General features: G+C 44.0%; 1 protein-coding gene across 2 annotated transcripts in view; it reads right to left on the reverse strand.

The window, feature by feature from the left end:
* Nucleotides 1-1,165: 1,165 nt before the first annotated feature.
* The window catches only part of rcn1 (reticulocalbin 1, EF-hand calcium binding domain), a 41,102-nt gene continuing 17,362 nt past the window's right edge, over nt 1,166-24,905 (reverse strand). For both annotated transcript variants that reach the window (XM_072272813.1, XM_072272812.1), the window contains exons 3-7: nt 22,960-23,153; nt 17,505-17,683; nt 12,618-12,678; nt 10,500-10,699; nt 1,166-5,755 (exon numbers count right to left, since the gene is read on the reverse strand). In XM_072272813.1, coding sequence (XP_072128914.1) covers nt 5,648-5,755; nt 10,500-10,699; nt 12,618-12,678; nt 17,505-17,683; nt 22,960-23,153 — 742 coding nt within the window. In that variant the 3' untranslated portion in view covers nt 1,166-5,647. The remainder of the gene's footprint in view (nt 5,756-10,499; nt 10,700-12,617; nt 12,679-17,504; nt 17,684-22,959; nt 23,154-24,905) is intronic.

Raw genomic sequence — 24,905 nt, forward strand, 5'->3', positions numbered from 1 at the left:
AGCCATCAACTGCTCCTCCTCTCATGTTAACCCCTTCATTCCCAGGATTATTCTCTTTAACTTCCACTGAACTCAATCTCAAATACATCTTGCATTATATTGTGCCCTTCTACTTAAGAAAACATCAAGTGGCTTTAATGGCAGGTTTTATCATTGCCAACTTCTGTTCCTTGCACTGCATCTTGTCTACATAGAACAGTTCAGCGCAGGAACAAGCCCTTTGGCCCACAGTGTTGTGCAGAAACAGCTAAAAAGTAAATCAAAACCGCCCATAAACAATCCCCTCCTACCTACACAACATCCATAACCCTCCATTTTCATCACATTCATGGGCCTATCTAAACATCTCTTAAAGGCCTCCAATGTATTTGCCTCCACTAGGCAGTGCATTCCAGGTATTCACTACTGAGTAAAAAAACATACCCCTCACATCCCCTTTGAACTACCCCCCCCCCCTCACCTCCAATGCATGCCCTCTGGTATTGGACATTTCTACCCTGGAAAAAGATACTGCATGTCTACTCTACCTATGTCTCTCATAATCCTAAGAACCTCTATCAAACTAGGTAAGTGGTTAAATATCAGGTAGATACTCAACTAGTCAAAAGCAGCACATCAACTTGCAATACATTAAATACACAACTATCAAATTCACCCCTCGAGAGGACCACAACCTTGTCATGGTTTGAAGGCTTGCATGCCTCAGTTGACCCAGGGAACTATGTTGGCTGGAGTCAGGGCTTTATACTTGGCTCTTGGTAGAGTCACCCATGCCAAACAGGTCAAAGGGTCTACTGGTCCTTCAGGTTCAGAGGTTCAGCTCAGGGCTAACAACCATGACTGGTTAAAAAAAAAACAAAATTGTTACAGAAACAGCAATGAAAACTCCCTCTACATCTGAGTTCAATGGTATTCCTGAGTCTCCATCCGAGACTTGCATGACTGACAGTGGCAAAAACCAAGATGAAGCTACTAACATGATGAAGGAAGACCTGAAAGCCACCAGAGATGGAGGACCTTCATTGCTGCCCTAAATGCCAGTGACATAACAGGGCCTAAGTAAGTATCAAATTCATTAATGTGGTCAAAATGGGGGTTTGGATGTGTTTTGACAAAATAAGGTTTCACAGAGTTTACATCAAAGTATTTTAATTACATACAATGTGAAAGTTACATTCTTTTAAACTACTATTGTGGTTGAAGAACTCAGCTTTGTTCTATTCGGCAAGTGAATGAATTATCGTTGAAATGTTAGGACAGTAATTCATAACTCAAGATGAATTAACCCTGGTGCTTGTGCGATTCCACATAAAGCCAGAGAAGTTACATGGAGCAAAAAAAAAACTGCTATTGGATCTCAGCAAAGCTAATCAGCATCTGTGGAAGCAAAGAAATAGTCAATGTGGCTAGACCAATGCAGGGTCCTGATCTGAAAGGTCAACCATTGCCTCCAAAGATGCTACTTGAACCACTGAATTTGTAGATGACACCAGGTTTGGTGGTGTTGTATGTAGTGTAGAAGGTTGTCGAGGGCTACAATGTGGCATCGATAGGATGCAGAGCTGGGCTCAGAAATGGCCGATTGAATTCAACACAGGCAAGTGATTCGGTTTGGAAGGTCAAATTTGACAGCAGAATGCAGGGTTAATGGCAGGATTCATAGAGTGAAGGAGCAGAGGGATCTTGGGGTCCATGTCCGTAGGTCTCTCAAAGCTGCTGTGCAAGTTAAGTAAGTGTATGGAGTACTGGCCCTTGTTAGTCAGGGGGTTGAGTTCAAGAGCCACGAGGTAATGTTGCAGGTCTATGAATCCCTAGTAAGACCACACTTGGAGAATTCAGTTCGGGTCGCTCCATTATAGGAAGGATGTGGAAGATTTAGAGGTTGTAGAGAGGATTTACCAGGATGCTATCTGGATTGGAGAGAATATCGGTTGAGGATAGATTGAGCAAGCTAGGACTTTTCACTTTGGAGTGAAGGAGAATGAGAAGTGACTTGATAGAGATGTACATGATGATGAGAGGTAGAAGAATTTTAAGGTGATTGAAGGAAAGTATAGAGAGAATATCAGAGGGAAGATTTTTTTTTAAAAAAAGAATGTGAACTCATTGCCAGGCGCGGTGCTAGAGGCAGAAACATTAGGGTCATTTAAGAATCTTAGATAGGCACATGGATGAAAGAAAAATGGAGGGCTATGTGGGAGGGAAGGGTTAAATTGATCTCAGAGCAAGTTAAAAGGTCAGCACAACTACATAGGCCGAAGGGCCTGTACTGTTCTATATTCTAATTACTCCAGCAGTTTGTTTCTCGCTCCAGATTCCAGCATCTGCAATCTCTGGTGAGTCCAGAGAAGTCACATGGCAGGTAGCCATTTTGTCCACCTCCCCATTTTAATGGAAGCTCTCTACTTTGGTCCCATACCCCTGCCCATTCTCTCAAATCCTTTCGTATTCCATCTGTTCAAATACTGATCCAATTTCCTTTCAAGTGATGTTGTTGAGTCTGCCTCATTGAATATTATGTGTTGAGGGATTGAGGATTCTAACTGGCCGAGTGAAATGTGAATGGAAGGGCTTTCGAAGAATTCACTGTTTCAACTCCAGCTGGCACCTTCAAAAAAACATTTTCACTGTCTTCTTCCACTTGATCAGCTCACAATGAGTTGTCAGCCAGAGCCTTGCTAACCATATCCTAACTACAAGACCCAACCAACTGTCCCGCAATAAGGGCTATGGGACAGCCTGAAAGGGTTGGGTGGGGTACTGAAGGGAAAGTCTAATAGGTTGTCATTTCTATCATCAGTGTTATTAGATCATACAGGGTATGTATTACATTTTATGGATGACAAACATGAATCCACACAATACATGGATTGATCCTACCTGGTTAGACCACACTTGGAGAATTGTGTTCAGTTCCAGTCACCTCATTATAGGTAGGATGTGAAAGCTTTAGTGAGGGTGCAGAGGAGATCAGAGATGTGTCTTATTAGGAAAGGTTGAGCGAGCTTGGGTTTTTCTCTTTGGAGTGACACAGCATGCGAGGCAACTTGATAAAGGTGTATAAGATTATGAGAAGCATTGATAAAGGAGATTTTAAAAAAACCTCTTAGCCAGGGCAGCATTGTCCAATTCCAGAGAAAATCTTTTTTAAAGTGAATGGAGGAATGTTTAGGGGAGATATCAGAGGCAAGTTATCTGCAATAGAATGGCAGGTGCCTGGAACACACTGTTGGAAGCAGCTGCACTAGCGACATTTAAGAGACACTTAGAAAGGCACATGGACGAAATGGAAATAGAGGATTATGGGCTGTGTAGGTTAGATTGATCCTGGAGAAGGTTGAATTAGGTCAGCACATTATGTTCTCTATACTGTATTTGAATTCTCATATACATGAACCGACCCTCTGAATGTGTCCTATAAGACACACATAAATGTTTCCCCTCAGTTCTCCTCGTACCATCTCAGCTGATCCACTAGTATCTCTCCAGTCTGTTGCAGCAGAGATTGGGATTCCAAAGCTTCCCTGTCCATGCCCTCCTAGGTGACATCGGGGCAAGCCAAGAACTAAACCGTCCAAATATGTCAGGTCCCACATCTGCTAAAGGTGCCCAGTTCTGCCTCACAAGTACCACCGCCACCCATTGTTCTCCATAACCTGTCACACTGCTCATCTGATAACCATGCGGCTACCTCTCAAGGGGTCTTACCTATGGTTCATCAGCAGCCCTACTGGCCAGAACCCTTGCTATTCCACCCAACTCCCAAAATACTTCCAACCACACGAGTCCACTGGGAGTTGGAGGCCTGCCCTTGGGGGGAATCTGTGCATTAGGAACAGGGCTTGTTTTGCTGTTGTTGTTTCATTGCTTGTTACATTCTGTCTGTGTTGTTCTGCTGGACTTTGTTGCTATGTTGGCACCAGAATCTGTAGCGAAACTTGTGGGCTGACCAAGCACATCCTTCGGCTGTGCTGGTCATGAACACAAACAACACACCTCTCTGCATGTTTTTAATGTACATGTGATAAATAAATGAATCTGAACCTATCACCAAGACCACCAGCATCAACCTTCATAGTATTATCACCTGCATCAGGCCCACCTCTACCCAGATGCTGCTCTCGGTTGCTGAATCAAACTATTCCCATTCAAACTAATGTAATTGGTCTCTCATATTGTATCCTCCATTAAATCAGGATCATCCAGTTCTACTTCATGGCCCACTGTCCTCTTCTATCGGATTCCTTCTTCTTCATCCCTTTACCTCTTCCATTTATCACCTGCCAGCTTCTTACACTGTCTTCCATCACCTGGTCTCACCTATCACCTGCCAGCTTCTTACACCATCCCCCATCACCTGGTCTCACCTATCACCTGCCAGCTTCTTACACCATCCCCCATCACCTGGTCTCATCTATCACCTGCCAGTTTCTACATCATCCCCCATCACCTGATCTAACCTATCACCTGCCAACTTCTTATAACATCTTCCATCACCTGGTCTCACCTACCACCTCCCAGCTTCTTTCACCACCTCCCATCACCTGGTCTCACCTATCACCTGCCAGCTTGTACTCATTACCTTCCTTCCATCGTCATCTTCTCTCCCCCCCCCCCCCTCCACTTGTCATGCTAGCCATCTGCAAAAGAACCATTGCATCCTTCAAAATAAAGCCAATTTGGCAAGGCCCAGATGGACAGCAAGTGGTCACAAAAGAACTCTGTGTAAATGAGAAGCAGTCCAATTATTGCAAGTGTGTTCACTAGTAAGATGAATGACAGAAATGTCATTTGGAAAGATGAATTGGAAGTCTTACATTCTATGCATTCTCAGCACATGGGCATTGCAAACAGGGCTGATGTCTTCCTTTGAAAAGGAGGTGGGACCTCTTCTACTTCAGTAAGACCAGAGGACATAGGAGCAGAATTAGGCCCATCGAGTTTGTTCCACCCATCAAATCATGGTGATTTATTTTGCCTCTTGTCCTCCTTCTCCCCTTAACCTTCGACCCCCCTACTAACCAAGAAACCACACTTGCAATGCACCCAGTGAAGGAAGTCTCACAGGTGACATCAGACAGACACTTAGAGCCAAAGACCACAGGGTGGTTTGTAATTTGGACAGAAACATAACCCTGCCCCTCCAGGTGGTGGGCATCTCAAGGGCAGGACAAAATGAAAATCAGAAATGTTCTCCTGTACCTTATGTTCCCAAATTATGACTGACGAGAATCTAGTTTGGAAGCATGACAGCTGATTCCTAACTGTTCCACAGGTGATTATTAGGGTTTTGTTCATTATGGCAACGGGTAACAGAGCAAAAATGAGAAAGCAGCTGAACTCCTGCTCGGGGAATAAAACTGGATGTGTCCAATAGATCCCAACGTCCTCAACTGTACAACTGTACTGCAAAGTCTTTGTACATTGATTGGCATCAATCCAGTCAGGTATTTGGGCAAAGGTAGCCCGTGAGTGAATGAGGTAAAGAGTGGCCTATATTAGTAGAGCAGAACTGATGGACAACTTCAGTCATTTAACACACGGCAAGGAGTTGCAGCCCGTTAATCCGCTTCTTCGTCTTCAACCAAGACGTCTTTGAACTTCCAAGTGGAGGAGAATCACCCAGCATTATTTCTGCTGGCTAGCCTCACAACTCAATGTGATTTCGGGTCAGGTCTTCTCCGTAGTTGGTGGCCTGGCTGCCGACAAACATATTCCAGTTGTCCAGGATTTCCTGCTTCGATAATCTTTTGTCCTATTTTGTTTCAGGATAAACAAAAAAAAGTCAGACTTTTGTTTAAGAAGATTGATTGTTTTTAAAAAAAGTGTATGACTTGCTACAAGGACTTTCAATCTTAGGACATTCATGGTATCAGTAAAAAATTGTTGAAGTGTAATCATCATCATAGCAGTCCAGGTCATTTAGAAAATCATTAAAATTGAAGCAAAGTATTTTAAACATTCTCACTCTTGGAAAAATAAAACCACAAAATACAGATAAATAATTAAGCATATCAAACTAAAGCAAAATAGCTTTGTCTGTCATAGGTAAAGCCCTCCCCATCACTGAGCATAGCTACACAGCATCACTGTCTCGGGAAAGCAGCATCCATCATTGGGGACCCCCACCACCCAGGACATGCTCTCTTCTCGCTGCTGCCATCAGGAAGAAGGTACAGGAGCCTCAGGACTCACACCACCAGGCTCAGGAACAGTTATTACCCCTCAACATTCAGGCTCTTGAACCAAAGGGGACAACTTTACTCAGCTTCACTTGTCTTATCATTGAAAAGTCTCCACAACCTATGGGCTCACGTTCAAGGAGGCTTTATCTCATTATCTCGCTATTTATTGCTTACTTATTTATTTTTATTACTATTTCTTTCTTCATGTTTTGCAGTTTGTTGTCTTCTGCACACTGATTTTCTGCCCAAATGGTGTGGTCTTTCATTGATACTATTATGGTTATTAGATTTATTGAGTATGCCCGCAGGAAAATGAATCTCAGGGTTGTATATGGTGACATACATGTACTTTGATAATAAATTTACTTTGAACTTCTTAACTTAGAGCAACACAATATGCTGGAAGAACTCAAGTCAGGCAGCATCTATAGAAATGAATAAACAGCTGATGTATCTGCTCCATTGATGTGGCCTGACCTGCTGAGTTCCTCCAGCATATTGTGCACGTTGCTCCGAATTCCCAGCATCTGCAGAATCCCTTGTTTATTACAAATAAATTATCTTCTGTCTCTTTGTCTTTTGATTCTTCGACTGACAATCCCCACTGAAATCAGTGGGATCTCACATCCTCTGACAGGTCACCCTGGTAAGGTAGTGTTGGATTGGGCTGTAGAATATACACACATGATAAGGCAATAAAATATAGGAGCTGAATTAGGCCATTGTGCCCATCGAGCCTGCTCCATTTCATCATAGCTGATCTCCCAACCCCAATCTCCTGCCTTCCTCACGCCCTGATCTGTCAACCTCTGTCTTAAATACACATAAATACTTGGCCTCCACAGCTATCCGATGCGAAGAATTCCACAGATTCACCACTCTCTAGCTAAAGAAATTCCTCCTCATCTCTGTTCTAAAAATTCTATTGAATACAGGCTCAAAGCCATCAAACGCTGTTCATATGACAAGCCATTCAATCCTGGAATATTCTGTGAACCTCCTTTGACCCCCTCTCGAATGTCAACAGATCGTTTCGAAGATAAACAGGCCAAAACTCATTAGGTTCAATAGGTACACTTAATGTCAGAGAAATGTATACAATATATGTTCTGAAATATTTTTTTTTCCCCTGCTTGCAATACTCCAAGTGAGGCCTCACTGGTGCTTTATAAAGTTTCAACATTGCATCCTTGCTTTTATATTTTAGTCCTCCCCACAGACATAACCTGCAAGCTAACCTTTAGGAAATCCTGCACAAGGTTTCCCCAAGTCCCTTTGTCATAGTCACAGTCATAGTCAAACTTTATTGATCTCGGGGGAAATTGGTTCAGCACCTCAGGTTTTTGTATTCTTCTTCATAGATAGGTAGAGGTTTTCTCTCTATAGACAGCGAGTTTGTAAATCTAGAGGAAGCAATGTGTGTTGGGAATGGTGAGGGTAGAGCACTGTGGGGGGGTGGGGGTGGAGGGATGCAGACACACCCAGCCCTGAAACACCAGGCAAGGTCATCTCATTCCAAACAAATGGTTTATTGATCCTTATAGAATCCCTCTCTGGTTTGTGTATATAGAAACATAGAAAATAGGTGCAGGAGTAGGCCATTCGGCCCTTCGAGCCTGCACCGCCATTTATTATGATCATGGCTGATCATCCAACTCAGAACCCCGCACCAGCCTTCCCTCCATACCCTCTGACCCCCGTAGCCACAAGGGCCATATCTAACTCCCTCTTAAATATAGCCAATGAACTGGCCTCAACTGTTTCCTGTGGCAGAGAATTCCACAGATTCACCACTCTCTGTGTGAAGAAGTTTTTCCTAATCTCGGTCCTAAAAGGCTTCCCCTCTATCCTCAAACTGTGACCCCTCGTTCTGGACTTCCCCAACATCGGGAACAATCTTCCTGCATCTAGCCTGTCCAATCCCTTTAGGATTTTATACGTTTCAATCAGATCCCCCCTCAATCTTCTAAATTCCAATGAGTACAAGCCCAGTTCATCCAGTCTTTCTTCATATGAAAGTCCTGCCATCCCAGGAATCAATCTGGTGAACCTTCTCTGTACTCCCTCTATGGCAAGGATGTCTTTCCTCAGATTAGGGGACCACTGCAGTAGTACCTCCCTGCTCCTGTACTCAAATCCTCTCGCTATAAATGCCAGCATACCATTTGCCTTTTTCACCGCCTGCTGTACCTGCATGCCCACTTTCAATGACTGGTGTATAATGACACCCAGGTCTCGTTGCACCTCCCCTTTTCCTAATCGGCCACCACTCAGATAATAATCTGTTTTCCTATTTTTGCCACCAAAGTGGATAACTTCACATTTATCCACATTAAATTGCATCTGCCATGAATTTGCCCACTCACCCAACCTATCCAAGTCACCCTGCATCCTCTTAGCATCCTCCTCACAGCTAACACTGCCACCCAGCTTCGTGTCATCCGCAAACTTGGAGATGCTGCATTTAATTCCCTCATCCAAGTCATTAATATATATTGTAAACAACTGGGGTCCCAGCACTGAGCCTTGCGGTACCCCACTAGTCACCGCCTGCCATTCTGAAAAGGTCCCGTTTATTCCCACTCTTTGCTTCCTGTCTGCTAACCAATTCTCTATCCACATCAATACCTTACCCCCAATACCGTGCGCTTTAAGTTTGCACACTAATCTCCTGTGTGGGACCTTGTCAAAAGCCTTCTGAAAATCCAAATATACCACATCCACTGGTTCTCCCCTATCCACTCTACTAGTTACATCCTCAAAAAATTCTATGAGATTCGTCAGACATGATTTTCCTTTCACAAATCCATGCTGACTTTGTCCGATCATTTCACCGCTTTCCAAATGTGCTGTTATCACATCCTTGATAACTGACTCCAGCAGTTTCCCCACCACCGACGTTAGGCTAACCGGTCTATAATTGCCCGGTTTCTCTCTCCCTCCTTTTTTAAAAAGTGGAGTTACATTAGCCACCCTCCAATCCTCAGGAACTAGTCCAGAATCTAACGAGTTTTGAAAAATTATCACTAATGTATCCACTATTTCTTGGGCTACTTCCTTAAGCACCCTGGGATGCAGACCATCTGGCCCTGGGGATTTATCTGCCTTCAATCCCTTCAATTTACCTAACACCACTTCCCTACTAACATGTATTTCGCTCAGTTCCTCCATCTCACTGGACCCTCTGTCCCCTACTATTTCTGGAAGATTATTTATGTCCTCCTTAGTGAAGACAGAACCAAAGTAATTATTCAATTGGTCTGCCATGTCCTTGCTCCCCATAATCAATTCACCTGTTTCTGTCTGCAGGGGACCTACATTTGTCTTTACCAGTCTTTTCCTTTTTACATATCTATAAAAGCTTTTACAGTCCGTTTTTATGTTGCCTGCCAGTTTTCTCTCATAATCTTTTTTCCCCTTCCTAATTAAGCCCTTTGCCCTCCTCTGCTGAACTCTGAATCTCTCCCAGTCCTCAGGTGAGCCACTTTCTCTGGCTAATTTGTATGCTTCTTCTTTGGAATTGATACTATCCCTAATTTCTCTTGTCAGCCACGGGTGCACTACCTTCCTTGATTTATTCTTTTGCCAAACCGGGATGAACATTTGTTGCAGTTCATCCATGCAACCTTTAAATGCTTGCCATTGCATATCCACCGTCAATCCTTTAAGTGTCATTTGCCAGTCTATCTTAGCTAATTCACGTCTCATACCTTCAAAGTTACCCTTCTTTAAGTTCAGAACCTTTGTTTCTGAATTAACTATGTCACTCTCCATCTTAATGAAGAATTCCACCATATTATGGTCACTCTTACCCAAGGGTAAGAGTGTATATTCAGAAAAGATTCACAAGGCTGTTGTCAGGACTGGAGAGCTTGACTTTATAAGGAGAAACTGGACAGACTGGGAGGATTGAGGCTGATGTGAGATCTTAAAGAGGTAAATAAAATTGTGAGGGGCACAGAGAAGGTGAATAGTCATCTTTCCGTCCCCCTCCCTCATCCCAGGGTAGGGGAGGCTAAAGCTATGGTGAGAGGGGAAACATTTAAAAGGGACTGGAGGGCAAAATTTTTCACACATAGGGTGAGGGGTATATGGATCAAGCTGCCAGAGGAAGCTGTAGAGGCAGGTACAATTACAAAGTTTAAAAGACCTTTAATCAGGTATACAGACATGAAAGGAACAAGTCTGAAAAAAAGAGCACGGAATAGCAGAGCTTCATCAAGGAGCCAGCCCAAACAAGCATGATGGGACAGATGGCCTTCTTCAAGTTTGAGTGTGATCTATCTGGTGTTTAAGGGATGTATCCACACTCACCTTATTTTTGTCGGACTCGTAGACAAGATGCCTGGCTTCGGCCTGGGCGTGGTCATAATCTTCTGGAAGGATCCAGTGTCGGATTTCAGCCTTGTCCATCTTCCCATCCTTGTTTAAGTCACGGAAATCGGAAAACTGCTCCCGCTCGGTCTTCACCCACTCGGGCTCGGTTGCACCTTCATCTTTTGTATACATATCAGCTGAAAGAGAACATAGAATAGTACAGGAACAGAACATATTTTGCCCACAATGTTGTACTGAACCAGTTAACCTGCTAACTAGCAAACTCTTCCTGGGCTTCCAGCCGGGTACAGGTAATGATTTTAACCGACGTATCAATGACAAACTCTGCCATCTTCATCAGGGATAACGCCTAAAAACATCCAGTCCAGTGGTATTTCGTCGTCGTCGTGGCTATCCCTTGAGGTCGAGGATGATGGTCTTCATTCTGAAGAAGTGGCCCACAGAGTGAAGACGCCTGTGCGTGTATTTGTTTAATGTGTACTTGATGTTGCACTCCAAGAAGCACACGATACTTCACAAATCAACCAACTGATTCCAATGGCATGGAAACCACGACGATTGGAGCTGATGGATTTGTTGCAGCCTTCATCCGCCTTCACAGCCGTTGAGTTCAAAGTAACTTCGTCCGTCTGTTCCACCGCTGAGGTCTTGGTTGGATTATTCTTTGTCAGGGACCTCACCCTTGACCTTACCGCCATGGGTGACCCTATCAGGAGCATAGCTCCAGACGGCATCGCTCTCGGGATCTCAGGACCACACAAGCTTCTCCACCACGACAAGCTGACAGTCCACAGAGAAGCTAGTAGCATTTATAAGCCCCGTCATCCATTTCTCCTGATTGATTAGTTCTCATCCAATCAGGTTTCCTCTGTCCCACCTCGTTTGCAATCAAATTCCAGTCCTTACTTAGAGTGAGACCTTCGTCTTTGTTAAAATTCTTTTTGTCTAGTTTTATTTCAATGGCTTCCTTCTCCATGCGGTCCCAAAAGCCATTGCGCAGCACAGAAGTTTTGTCCAAGTCAATCCTGTGGCCATTGCGAATGCAATGTTCTGTTACCGCCAATTTCTCTGGGTATCCCAAATAGATACACCTGTGCTTCTTGACGCGTGTTTCCACCATGCAGCCCATCTGGCCGACGTACACTGCTCTGCATTCACAGAGAATCCCGTAAACGCCAACTGTCTCGAGTGCCAGGTCATCTTTGACCTGCATGAGCGGTGATTTGAGCTTCCTTATGGGTTTGTGGATGGTATTAATCTGGTATTTCTTCAGGATCATGGTACTCCTTCCAGAAACCGTGGAAATATAGGGAAGACAGGAGGTGGTGCTGGGTTCCTCCTCATTGTTAGGTTTCCTAGTTTTACCGTCAGCCATTTTAAAGGCCTGATTGATTTCCTTCGCCTTGATACAATTATTGAGGGAACAACAGCTAGTGCAACACTTTACAGCACCCATAATGTGATCGGGGTTCAAATCCCCCCCCATTGTAAGGAATTTCTACGTTCTCCCCATGACCCTATGGGCTTTTCTCCAGATGCTCCAGTTTCCTCCCACATTCCAAAGACAAACAGTTAGGGCTAGCAAGTTGTGAACAAACTATGTTACAGCTGGAAGCGTGGCCACACTTACAAGCTGCCCAGCACAATCCTTGCTGATTTGATTTGATGCAAATGATGCATTTCACAGTATGGTTCAACGTACATGTGACCAATAAAAATAAACTCTTAATGCCTCTCCTCTGCTCTTTTCCATAAATCAGCAAATTCCCCCTTTTGAACCTCGCTTCCACTCCCTCAGTCAAAAAGTGGCAAAACACTCCTTCAAGCCCTCCTCTTCTCCCCACTGCTCATCTCCCCTCCTCAACCTCAGGCTTCAGGTTACACAGATACAAAAATCAACTTTTTAAGTTCTCAATCCTCGACTTTGCTATCTTGCCCTTACAGAAGGGGCACTGCTGCCAGTGGCAGAGGTTACAATACCCACTCACATGGAGGCACTTTGTGGTTATAGTTTCATTGGGAAATGATCCCAGAAAGTGTTTTTTTTAAATAATTTTGATACTGATAATGGGTCACAGAACCATTAATCCTTACCAATGTACTCATCTTCATCCACAAATCCATCTTCATTCTTATCAATATCTTCAAGCGTTTCCTAGAAACAAAAACAATCTTAACTTTGATTGCTCTGTAAGTTGGCATGGATTCATAGTCACATAGCATATAAACAGGCCCTTCGGCCTAATTCATCCATGTTGACCCTTCCAAGCTAGTTTCAAGTGCCTGCATTTGGCTCATATCATGCCAGATCTTTTCTATGCACATACTCATCCAACTTTTTTTTTTATATAAAATGAGTTGTCATTGTACCTTAATTACTTCCTCTAGCTGGTCATTCCATATAATCGCCACCCTTTGTGTAAAAAAAATCTCCCCCTCAGGTCCTCTTTCAATCTCTCCCCTCTCACCTTAAGCCTGCCCTCTAGTTCTTGTTTCCCCAACCCCAGGAAAAGCACACTGTGCATTTCCCCTACGTCTCTCAGGATGTAACACACCTCCATAAGATCACCCCTCAGTCTCCTAAGCAAAAGACCATAAAATATAGGAGTAGAATTAGGTCACTTGGCCCCATCTGGCCAATATACACTGCTCCGCATTCACAGGGAATCCTAGGCATTGCCACCGCCTGTCTTCCCTATATTCCCAGTTTCTGGAAGGACCGCCAGAATCCTGAAGAAACATCAAATTAATACTATCCACAAACCCGTAAGGAAGATCAAATCACAGCTTGTGCAGGTCATGGATGACCTGGGACTCAAGGCAGCTGGCGTTTACAGGATTCTTCGTGAATGCAGAACAGTGTATATCGGCCAGACTCGACGCATGGTGGAAACCCGCAACAAGGAAGACAGGAGATGTATCTGTTTGGGTTATCCGGAGAAATTGGCGGTAGCAGAACACTGCATTCGCAATGGCCATAGGATTGACTTCGATGGCACAAAACTACTGTGCTGTGCCAATGGCTTTTGGGATCACCTGGTGAAAGAAGCCATTGAAATAAAACAAGAGAGAAAAGAGTTTTAACAAAGACAAAGGTCTCGCTCTAAGTATGAACTAGAGTTTGATTGTAAACAGGTGGGACAGCAGGAACCTGATTGGATGAGGACTAACCAATCAGGAGGGACAGACAACAGCAGTACATATACCACTGGACTAGACATGCCTTGGCATCACCCCTGATGAAGGTGGCAGAGTTTGTCATTGAAACTTTGGTTAAAATCGATACCCGTACCCGGCAGTAAGTCTGAGAAGAATTTAGTCACCTACAATAGCCAAGTTCAGGTGGTGTGATATCAGCTGTAGAAAAAACTGAAACGTGTCTAGAAAAATACAAAATCAGCTATACTACAATTTCTAGAAAATTTATTGAACAATTACATTATATAGGTGACTATATCAATTATAAGCAAGCATAGAAAGTTAAACTACAAGAAAAATAACGATCCTATACCCGAAACACCAGAGATTCGGTACTTGCTTGCGATCCAGAGCAACTCACTCAAAATGCTGGAGTGACTCAGCAGGTCGGGCAGCATCTATGGAGAGGAATGAACAGTCGATGCTTCGGGCTGAGACCCTTCATTAGGTCTCAACACTCTAGTCCAACATCACTGTGCATACACTTACAGTTACAAACTCCAAAACCGCAACATGGTCACAATCGGATTCGGTATTTCAGTTGTACTAAGGGTCAAATGATGGTCAGGATGGTGCACAAAGTCCTGTGCTTGTACACACACTCTGTCTCACTGCACAGAGCAAAGGTTAATGTCTTTCACCCCTTGCCCTTTGCTGGGCATCACAGCGAACAAGGACCCCAGCAGCAACAGGGAACAAGTAGATACTGGTGCCAACACCACTACTGATGCACAATACGAGCATCAAGGCCTGGCAGACAGGAGCAAGATCAAGAGCAGACCCTCAGCTGGCTCTGTCATCCAAACCAATCATGGTCAATTTTACGCAACACACATCAAAGTTGCTGGTGAATGCAGCAGGCCAGGCAGCATCTCTAGGAAGAGATACAGTCGACGTTTCGGGCCGAGACCCTTCGTCAGGACTAACTGAAGGAAGAGATAGTAAGAGATTTGAAAGTGGGAGGGGGAGGAGGAGGGATGGAGCCGAGAGCTGGACAGGTGATTGGCAAAAGGGATACGAGGGGATCATGGGACAGGAGGCCCAGGGAGAAGGAAAAGGGGGAGGGGGGGGAAAAAACCCAGAGGATGGGCAAAGGGTATAGTCAGAGGGACAGAGGGAGAAAAATGAGAGAAAGAGAAAGAATGTGTGTATATAAATAAATAACGGATGGGGTACGAGGGGGAGGTGGGGCATTAGCAGAAGTTAGAGAAGTCAATGTTCATGCCATCAGGTTGGAGGCTACCCAGATGGAATATAAGGTGTTGTTCCTCCAACCTGAGTGTGGCAGCGTTCACCAGCAACTTTGATGTGTGTTGCTTGAATTTTCAGCATCTGCAGAATTCCTCGTGTTTACATGGTCAATTTTACTGATGGTTACCTGTACTGACCAGAAACATCTACTGCATCAAAATCCTAAATAAACGTAGCTGTTAGATCTGTGCTCCAGCCAATTATGAAGAAAGTACAGCAGCGCCTCTACTTTCTTCGGGGTTTGCAAAGATTCAACATGACATCTAGAACTTTGACAAACTTCGATAGACTAAGTATATTGACTGGCTGCATCACAGCCTGGTATGGAAACAGCAATATCATTGAACGGAAGATCCTACAAAAAGTAGTGGATACAGCCCAGTCCATCACAGGTAAAAGCCCTTCCCACCACTGAGCACATTCACAAGGAGCACTGTCACAGGAAAGCAGCATCCATTATCAGGGACCCCCACACCCAAGACATCCCCTCTTCTCACTGTTGACATCAGATGGTGGTACAGAAGGCCAGGACTCACCCCACCGGGTTCAGGAACAGTTACTACCACTCAACTATCAGGGTCTTGAACCAAGATGGATAACTTCACTCAACTTCATTTGCCCCGTCACTGAAATATTCCCACAATATATGGACTCACTTTCAAGCATTCTTTCTCTCATGTTTTTGATATTTATTGCTTTGTTAGTTATTATTACTCTTTCTTTTTGTATTTGCAAAGTTTGTCGTATTTTGCACACTGCTTGAATGCCCAAGTTGGTGTGTTCTTTCAGTGATCCTGTTAAGGTTATTATTCTATAAATTGATTGAGTATGCCCACAAGAAAATAAATCTCAGGGTTGTATAAGGTGACATATGTATATGTACTTTTGATAATAAAATTACTTTGAACTTTGAATCATCCTGCAGCTGAAACAGGGTTAACAGTCGGCTAATTCTAAATGGGGAGTGGGGAAGTGAGAACTGCGACTGTCTTGAAAGGGGGAAACGTGAGCGGCAGGGCACAACAAACCCTCAGAAGTGAATCGTGAACACATGGGTTCACCACACAATGGGTCAGAGAGTGAACCACAGCTGGATTACTTGGATAAAATTTCAGAGATTTGATCCTCAACATTCAGTTTCCAGATCAAAGAAGGGGAGTCAGTCCTTCCAGAAAATCAACATTATCACCTTACAACTCACACTGCCACGCACAACAACATACTCATTTCAAGTTTTTCCTTTAGTCTCAACCGCCGAGTCTTCTCCTAGGGCGTAGGAGATTGAGGGGAGATTTGACAGGGATATAGAAAGGGTTAATGCAAGCAGGCTTCTTCCACCGAAGCTGCCGACAGAAGAACTAGAGGTCATGGATTACGGATACAAGGTGAAGTCTTCAAGGGGAATATGAGAAGGTGAAATCTTTAAGGGGAACACGGGTCAGCAGGGTAGCCTAGTGGTTAGCACAACGCTTTATAGTACCAACTACCCAGGTTCAATTCCCACTGCCACCTGGGAAGGAGTGTGTATGTTCTCCCCGTGACCACGTGGGTTTCCTCCGGGTGCTCTGGTTTCCTCCCACAGTCCAAAGGCGTACCGGTTGGTAGGTTAATTGGTCGTTGTAGATTGTCCTGTGATTAAGCTCGGGGTAAATCGGGGGTTGCCAGTCAGCACAGCTGAAAGGGCTGACTCCACGCTGTCTCTCAATATATAAAATAGATAAATAAATAGCTTATTCACTCAGCGGAAATGATGGATGTGGGTTTGATTCAACATTAAAGAGGAATTTGGATAGGTCCATGGCGGGGAGGGGTATGGAGGACTATGGTCTGGGTGCAGGTTGATGGGACTAGGAAGATTAATGGTTTGGTATGGACTAGATGGGCTGAAGGGTTTGTATCTGTGCTTTAGCGCTCTATGACTCCCTCCCCCACCCGCACCCCACTCCCCACATTCCCTCTGTTTGTTGTATACTAACTGGCCCCCAGGTTTCCATGTTAAGAGCATTACCCATCCTCGAGTATAAAACTCTCTGCTTTCTCAGCAGCCAAGTGCTTTTACACTGCGATCCTTTGGCCAGGTGCCTTCTTCTCTTACCGTTTAACAGCCTCAGACACTGAGATCTGCAGCAATAGTAACTGTGCTCCATTATAAACAACATCAGACTGCCTTTAGACCAGTAGTCACCGTGTCTCATAGAAACAGCACAGAAACTGGCCCTTCAGCCCACAATGTTAGTGCTGACCATGATCCACACCTCTCTATTCGCAGCCTGTCTAAATGCCGCTACCCTGTCAAACCACCACCACTCCTGGTGGGGGCGGGGAAAGGAGGAGGAGGGTGGCAAGGATGGGGAGAGTGCAAAGAGACACACATTCTTTGCAGACAATGCATCTAACATTGAAAAGAAATTCTTAACTTATTTTGCTTTCAAAGAGTTGCCAGGGTCATGAGGGGCCAAGTGGCCTTCTCTTGTGCGGAGAGATCGTAGTTCTATACAGATCGAGGAGCTGTAAGGAGAGGCCAGTACTTACAAAAACAACAATTTCTTTCATGTGATCAAACTCTTCCGGGTGCAGAAAAGCTGTGAACTCCTCCCTGGTGGCCACCAAGTCTCCATCCAGGTCGGCCGCCTTGAATCGTCGCTCATCCCGGGGTAACATCTTCTTGAAGCTGAACTGATCAGCAGTATCCGGAAACTCATCAGGGTTCGCTGTGGTTTACAAAAGGACAGGTCCTGTTACAGAGTGTTACCTGGCAGCCACACCACACCCAATGTCATTCTACTACACATTGGAGGGTCTCCCCGCCTCTCAGTGCTACTCCCCAGAGTTCGCTGGATTGCATTTGTCTGCGGCTGCACTTGGGCGAGATGAGGAGCTGCTGTGGGCTGTTCTTGCAGAAACATGGCTCCAGGACAACGTCCATGCACCATCAATCTACAGGCCAGGACACTCAGGGATTTGGGCTATATTTTTGTAATAGTGTGTTTTTCTGTTGACATTGTGGATAATGAAGTAGGTTTTCAAAGCTTGCAGAGAGATTTAGGCCAGTTAGAAGAGTGGGCTGAAAGATGGCAGATGGCGTTTAATGCTGATAAACGTGAGGTGCTACATTTTGGTAGGACTAATCAAAATAGGACATACAGGGTAAATGGTAGGGCATTGAAGAATGCTGTAGAACAGAGGGATCTAGGAATAATGGTGCATAGTTCCCTGAAGGTGGAATCTCATGTGGATAGGGTGGTGAAGAAAGCTTTTGGTATGCTGGCCTTTATAAATCAGAGCATTGAGTATAGGAGTTGGGATGTAATGTTGAAATTGTACAAGGCATTGGCAAGGCCAAATTTGGAGTATTGTGTACGGTTTTGATCACTGAATTATAGGAAAGATGTCAACAAAATAGAGAGAGTACAGAGAAGATTTACGGGAATGTTACCTGGGTTTCATCACCTAAGTTACAGAGAAAGGTTGAACAAGTTGGGTCTTTATTCTTTGGAATGTAGAAGGTTGAGGGGGGACTTGATAGAGGTATTTAAAATTATGAGGGGGATAGATAGAGTTGACATGGATAGGCTTTTACCATTGAGAGTGGGGGAGATTCAAACAAGAGGACATGAGTTGAGAGTTAAAGGGCAAAAGTTTAGGGGTAACATGAGGGGGAACTTCTTTACTCAGAGAGTGGTGGCTGTGTGGAACGAGCTTCCAGCAGAAGTGGTTGAGGCAGGTTCGATGTTGTCGTTTAAAGTTAAATTGGATAGCTATATGGACAGGAAAAGAATGGAGGGTTATGGGCTGAGTGCAGGTCGGCGGGACTAGGTGAGATTTAAGAGTTCGGCATAGACTAGAAGGGCTGAGATGGCCTGTTTCCATGCTGTAATTGTTATATGGTTATATGGTGATAATTGTATGTGCTATTTGCTGTGTGTGACTGTTGGTACGGTGTTTTGCACCTTGGCCCCAGAGAAACGTTCTTTCCTTTGAATTGTACTCATGTGCATGGCTGAATGAGAATAAACTTGAACTTGGAGGCAGAAAGATGAACCAATTAAGTTCCTTTAAAGTTTACTCATTGTAATGTAGGAATTGTGGCACCCATTTGTCAGTGATGTAGTCACTGAGTCATAGAGCACCACAGCACTTTGGCCCGCCTCCCTGCACCTGGGCCATATCCCTCCATAAATCTCATGCATGTATCCATACAAACATCTCCTACATGTTATAAATGAACCCCTCCTTTGGCAGCTTGTTCCACACTCATATCATCCTCTGAGTGAAGATGATCCCCTTCAGATACCCTCTAAATATATCATCTTTAACTGTAAAGCTATGACCTCCAGCTTTAGTCTCACTCGCACTGAGGGGAAAAGCCTGCATGCGTTCACTCTATCTATACCCTCATAATTCTGTACACTACACCTCTATCAAATCTCCCCTCATTCCCCTACGTTCCAGGGAATAAAGTCCGAACCTTTTTAACCTTTCCCTACAACTGAAGTCCTCAACCCCCTGCAACAGGCATACCAATTTTCTCTGTACTCTTTCAATCTTATTGGTATCTGTCCTGTAGGTGGGTGACCAGAACTGTACACAGTTCTCCAGATTCAGCCTCGTTGTACAAAACGTTTTCACAGCATAACACCCCAACTCCTGTACTCAATGCCCTGGTTTATGAAGGCCAATGTGCCAAAATCTTTCTTTACAACCTTTTTACGCACAGAATTCTCCAATAAACAATAGTCAGCTAACCTTTGGAACGAGTATAAAATTATCCAGGACCAGAGCAAGCTGTAAACACAGAAGATTTTAGTTAAGCTTTTCTTTCCTCTTCTGAAATATGGCCAAGGGTTCTCGCACACTCGTGTAGGAGATCAAAGTTCAAAGCAAGTTTGTTACCAAAGTACATATATGTCACCATGTCCTTCCCAGAGATTCATTTTCTTACGGGAATTCACAGAAACACAATAGAATCAATAAAAAAATCTGCACAACAAAAACAGACAGTACGGGAGAGATGTGTTCCCTCGTCCTGGTTTTAGTTAAAAGTCTAGCAGTGGCATTCTGGATGAGTTGAAGTTTGTCAATAGATTGCTTTGGAACGCCAGTAAAAAGTTAATTGCAATAATCTGGTCCATTCCATATAAAGGTGTGAATTAGTTTCTCAGCATTGTTACGTGACAGAAATGGATGTTCCTTTGCATTCATTAAGCCACATCCAATGAGATTCTGTGAACGAACAGAACTGTCCTCACAAACATCCAGCCCAACAATAACTAAATTCAGCTTTAAAAACGGGCTGATTAAAATCTACACACTATTACCCAATTGGACACTTTCCTCTTTGCAATATCATTCACTTTGGTTAAAACAAAGTAGAAAGGCAGAGTATATTTTTCTCCTAAATGATGGAAGATTGAAAGGTAGCAACACACATCAAAGTTGCTGGTGAACGCAGCAGGCCAGGCAGCATCTCTAGGAAGAGGTACAGTCAATGTTTCAGGCCGAGACCCTTCGTCAGGACTCAGAAGGGTCTCAGCCTGAAACGTCGACTGTACCTCTTCCTAGGGATGCTGTCTGGCCTGCTGCGTTCACCAGCAACTTTGTTGTGTGTTGCTTGAATTTCCAGCATCTGCAGAATTCCTGTTGTTTGCGAAGATTGAAAGGTGCTGGTCTTCTTTATCCTTGCTAAGCAATTTGAGTCTTAATGGCACGTAATGATGCTGAAAAACTAATTCAAGCTTTTATATTGTATCATTTCTTAATGCATGCATTACTAAATGACAATAAAAGAGGACTGCGTGTCCTCATAGTCTAATCTAATATCAAATAGGTCAGACTACTGAAATGTACTTTTTACTGGCCTAAGAAAGCAACCTTTTGACAAACTTCAGCTCATTCAGAACGCCACTGCTAGTGTTTTTAATGAAAACTGGGAAGAGGGGACATATCACTCCCATACTAGCCACTTTGCATTGGCTTCCTGCATCATAAAATTAATCTTAAAGTCCTCTTACTTGTTTTTAAAGCTCTCAATGGTCTGGGACCAGAGTACATCACATATAATCCTGCGTGAGCTCTCAAGTCTTCTTCCACTGGTATCTTAAATTTAAACAACTCCCTTGAAAGATTATTGGCAGGTCAGCTTTTTTTGAACTACGCTCCTAAACTGTGGAACTCAAAATCTAAAACTATAAGGGATGCAGACTCAGTTGGCACTCTTAAACACCAGCTCAAAACCTATTTATTTAACTTTGCTTTTCACTATCATTTTGTATTTTATTTTCATGTTTGCACTTTATCCCTTTGTAAAACACTTTGAACTACATCATCTGTATGAAAAGTGCTCAATAAATAAGATATTATTATAATTAAACAGTCTTCTGGTGAAATGGCATCTCGAATATTGTCTAAAGACCTCGTCTCCATACCCAAGAATACAACTATATCAGAGGAAATGAAGACGATAAAGAGGAATTTCTTTAGCCAGAGAGTGCTGAATCTGCGGAATTCTTTGCCACAAGCAGCTGTGGAAGCCAAGTATTTATGTATATTTAAGGTAGAGGTTGATAGATTCTTGATCGGTCGGGGCGTGAAGGGATACGGGAAGAAGGCAGGAGATTCAGGCGGAGAGGAAAATTGGATCAGCCATGATGAAAAGGAACAGCAGACTCGACGGGCCAAGTGGCCTAATTCTGCTCACGTAGCCTATGGTCTCAAATGCAATAAATGATCACCCAATTAATTCCCAAAGTCTGAGATCCAAATGATTAGGATTTTAATCTTGTTTCTTCTGACGACCTCACCTGCTGTATGGGGATAACTGCAGGATAATGCAAGTCACAGTTACTCAGTGCAGGAACAGGCCTTTTAGATCTCTGCGTCCATGCCAACTACTCCACCATTTAAACAAATGTCAGTGACCCAGATTTAAATCCCTAGTATATTTTTTGACAAGTTGTAGTGCTTGTTTAGAAGCTTAAGTGTTTATTGTTTGTTTGTTGAGATACAACATGTAGTCAGCCTTCCAGCCACACTGCTGAGGAATCCCTCAATTTAATCTGAGCCTAATCACAGAATACTAACAATGACCAATTAACCTACCAACCAGTACGCCTTTGGACTGTGGGAGGAAATCAGAGCACCCGGAGGAAACCCACTCGGTTACAGACAGCGGCTGGAATTGAACCCAGGTTCAATACTGTAAAGCGTAGTGCTAACCACTACACTACTGTGTTGTGAGAGTCTATCTCCCCTTACCACTTCCTTAGGTAGTGTATTCCAGCCACTGTGTGAAAACCTTTCAATCTATTCATAGAACATCATCGCATGGTACAGGCCCTTCGGCCCACAATGTTGTGCTGACCTTTAACCTGCTCAAAGGTCAAACTAACCCTTTCCCCACATAGCCCTCCATTTTCCTATCATCCAGGTGCCCATCTAAGAGCTTCATAAATGTCTCTCTCTGCAATACTTGTAATATCAGATTCAGCTGCCTATTATTCATCACCCCCAACTCTAATTATCGCATTGATTCTTATTTCCCCAAATAAGAGGCAGCATAGTGGTGTAGTGGTTAGTGTAACACTATTACAGCGCCAATAACCCAGTTTCAGTTCCTGCCGTTGTCTGTAAGGAGTTTGCACATTTTTCCCGTGGGTTTCCTCCGGGCGCTCCAGTTTCCTCCCATATTCCAAAGACATGCATTTTTGTAGGTTAATTAGTCACACCGTGCAATCGTGCAGTGCAAGCTCACGGTGCGAAAAGGGCCAGTCACCATGCTGTATCTCTAAAAAAAAATGTGATGTCCGTGGTCGAATCCGACGTTCCCACTAGGGTTTGGCGAGATTTTAATTCCCAGTCACTGGGTTTCTCTCTCCAGGCTCCAGTATCTCCTCCTCTCAATACACTGAGTATTATGAGCCTGAATACTTACCCCATTTACACAGACATTAGATTAACAGATGCATAGGTTGAAGAAGGTTGGACATACCAAGGTAATAGCCATATGTTGCTTGTTTGTACTCTTCCCAGGAAATTTTGTTGTCTTTGTTAAGGTCATAGTCCCGCCACACTTTGGCTACATTTTCATAAATATATCGTTTCTGCACCCGTATAATCCATGCCTTCAGCTCCTCCAAGGTCACATAATTATCCTTGTCATCATCGATCCGCTCTACAATTTTCCTGGAAAACACAAGAAACATTATGTTTGTTTGTTGAACATTTCAGGGTGCAATTCTAAACAGAAATACATCGCTCCCAGGAAGTCAAGCTGGATTGTCCTCATCTGCACCTGACCTATCATCTCGTGCTGGGTCAGCTGCAGATGAAGCCAACCCAGCTTGTTGCATGCTTGTTCTTGCAGAAATGTAGCTCCAGAATAACATCCCACGCACAATCAATCTTCAGGCCCACCACTCAGGGACTTGTGCTAATATTATATACTGACTGTATCTGCTATGGTAACTATATGTGCTGCACATGACTGTATGTACTGCGTTTTGCAACTTGGCTTTGGGGGAACAATATTTTGTTTAGCTCTATACATGTGCTTTGTGGGCACGTGGCCAAGTGGTTAAGGCATTGGACTAGCGACCTGAAGGTCGTGAGTTCGAGCCCCAGCCCAGGCAACGTGTTGTGTCCTTGAGCAAGGCACTTAATCACACCTTGCTCTGCGACGACACTGGTGCCAAGCTGTATGGGTCCTAATGCCCTTCCCTTGGACAACATTGGTGTCGTGGAGCGGGGAGACTTGCAGCATGGGCAACTGCTGGTCTTCCATACAACCTTGCCCAGGCCTGTGCCCTGGAGAGTGAAGACTTTCCAGGCGCAGATCCATGGTCTCGCAAGACTAACGGATGCCTTTAATACATGTGCATGGTTGAATGAATTTGGGAGTCGATGTACTTGATTCGTATTGCTTGTTTTTTATGCAGAAGGAGGGATTTGGGGGGTTGATGATTGTATTGCCTTTCTTTTCTTTCTTGGCTCCATGGCTACCCGGAGAACTGAAGAATTTCAGTTTGATATACTTTGATAATGAACCTTTGACAATTAAACTTGAAACTTAGCTTGATCAATGTTCGTTACCGTCAGCGGGTCTGAATCTAAAATCTCCTGAACAGTACTGCAGCTGTCTCTTTACCAGAAGGACTGTAACGTTCCACCAGAAGCTCACTACTATACTACTATACAGAATATTAGAAATGGGTCTTATCAGTGAGACTTGTATCTCCTCATTCAACAGTGTGAATGGGTGCATATTAGCGTAGGAATTAGCATAACGCTTTACAGCACCAGCAACGGGGGTTCAATTCCCACTGCTGCCTGTATGGGGTTTACACATTCTCCCCATGACTGTTTCCTCGGGGTGCTCTGATTTCCTCCCACAGTCCAAATACCTATGGGCTAGCGTTAGCGAGTTGTGGGCATGCATGGTAACAACTGTCCCCAGAGTATCTTCTCTTGCATGCCGCATGTTTGCTCGCACCACGGACATCAGTGAAAGACCTGGCACAAGCAAGCACACACCATGCAATCCTAGAAGCTTGGCTTTCTGCAAACAATGCTGCTAACCGACATACATACACACACACACACACAAAATGCTGGAGGAACTCAGCAGGCCAGGCAGTATCTATATTAAAAAAAAAGTACAGTCGACATTTCGGCCCAAAATGTCGACTGTACTCTTTTCCATAGATGCTGCCTGGCCTGCCGAGTTCCTTCAGCATTATGTGTGTGTTGCTCGGCTTTCGAGCATCTGCAGATTTTTCTCTTGTCTGTGAAGCCGTGTAGACCTCAGTCCTATTTATAAGCCAATGCGGGCAACATTCCAGACCACGACGCACAGTTTGCCACGCAACCAATTAGCTTTGAGACCTCCCTTCCCATGTCACAATTGAGCTTCCATAATAACAACCAATCAGCTGTTTG

The sequence above is a fragment of the Mobula birostris genome, chromosome 11 (genome assembly GCF_030028105.1).
Source record: "Mobula birostris isolate sMobBir1 chromosome 11, sMobBir1.hap1, whole genome shotgun sequence".
Taxonomy (NCBI): domain Eukaryota; kingdom Metazoa; phylum Chordata; class Chondrichthyes; order Myliobatiformes; family Myliobatidae; genus Mobula; species Mobula birostris.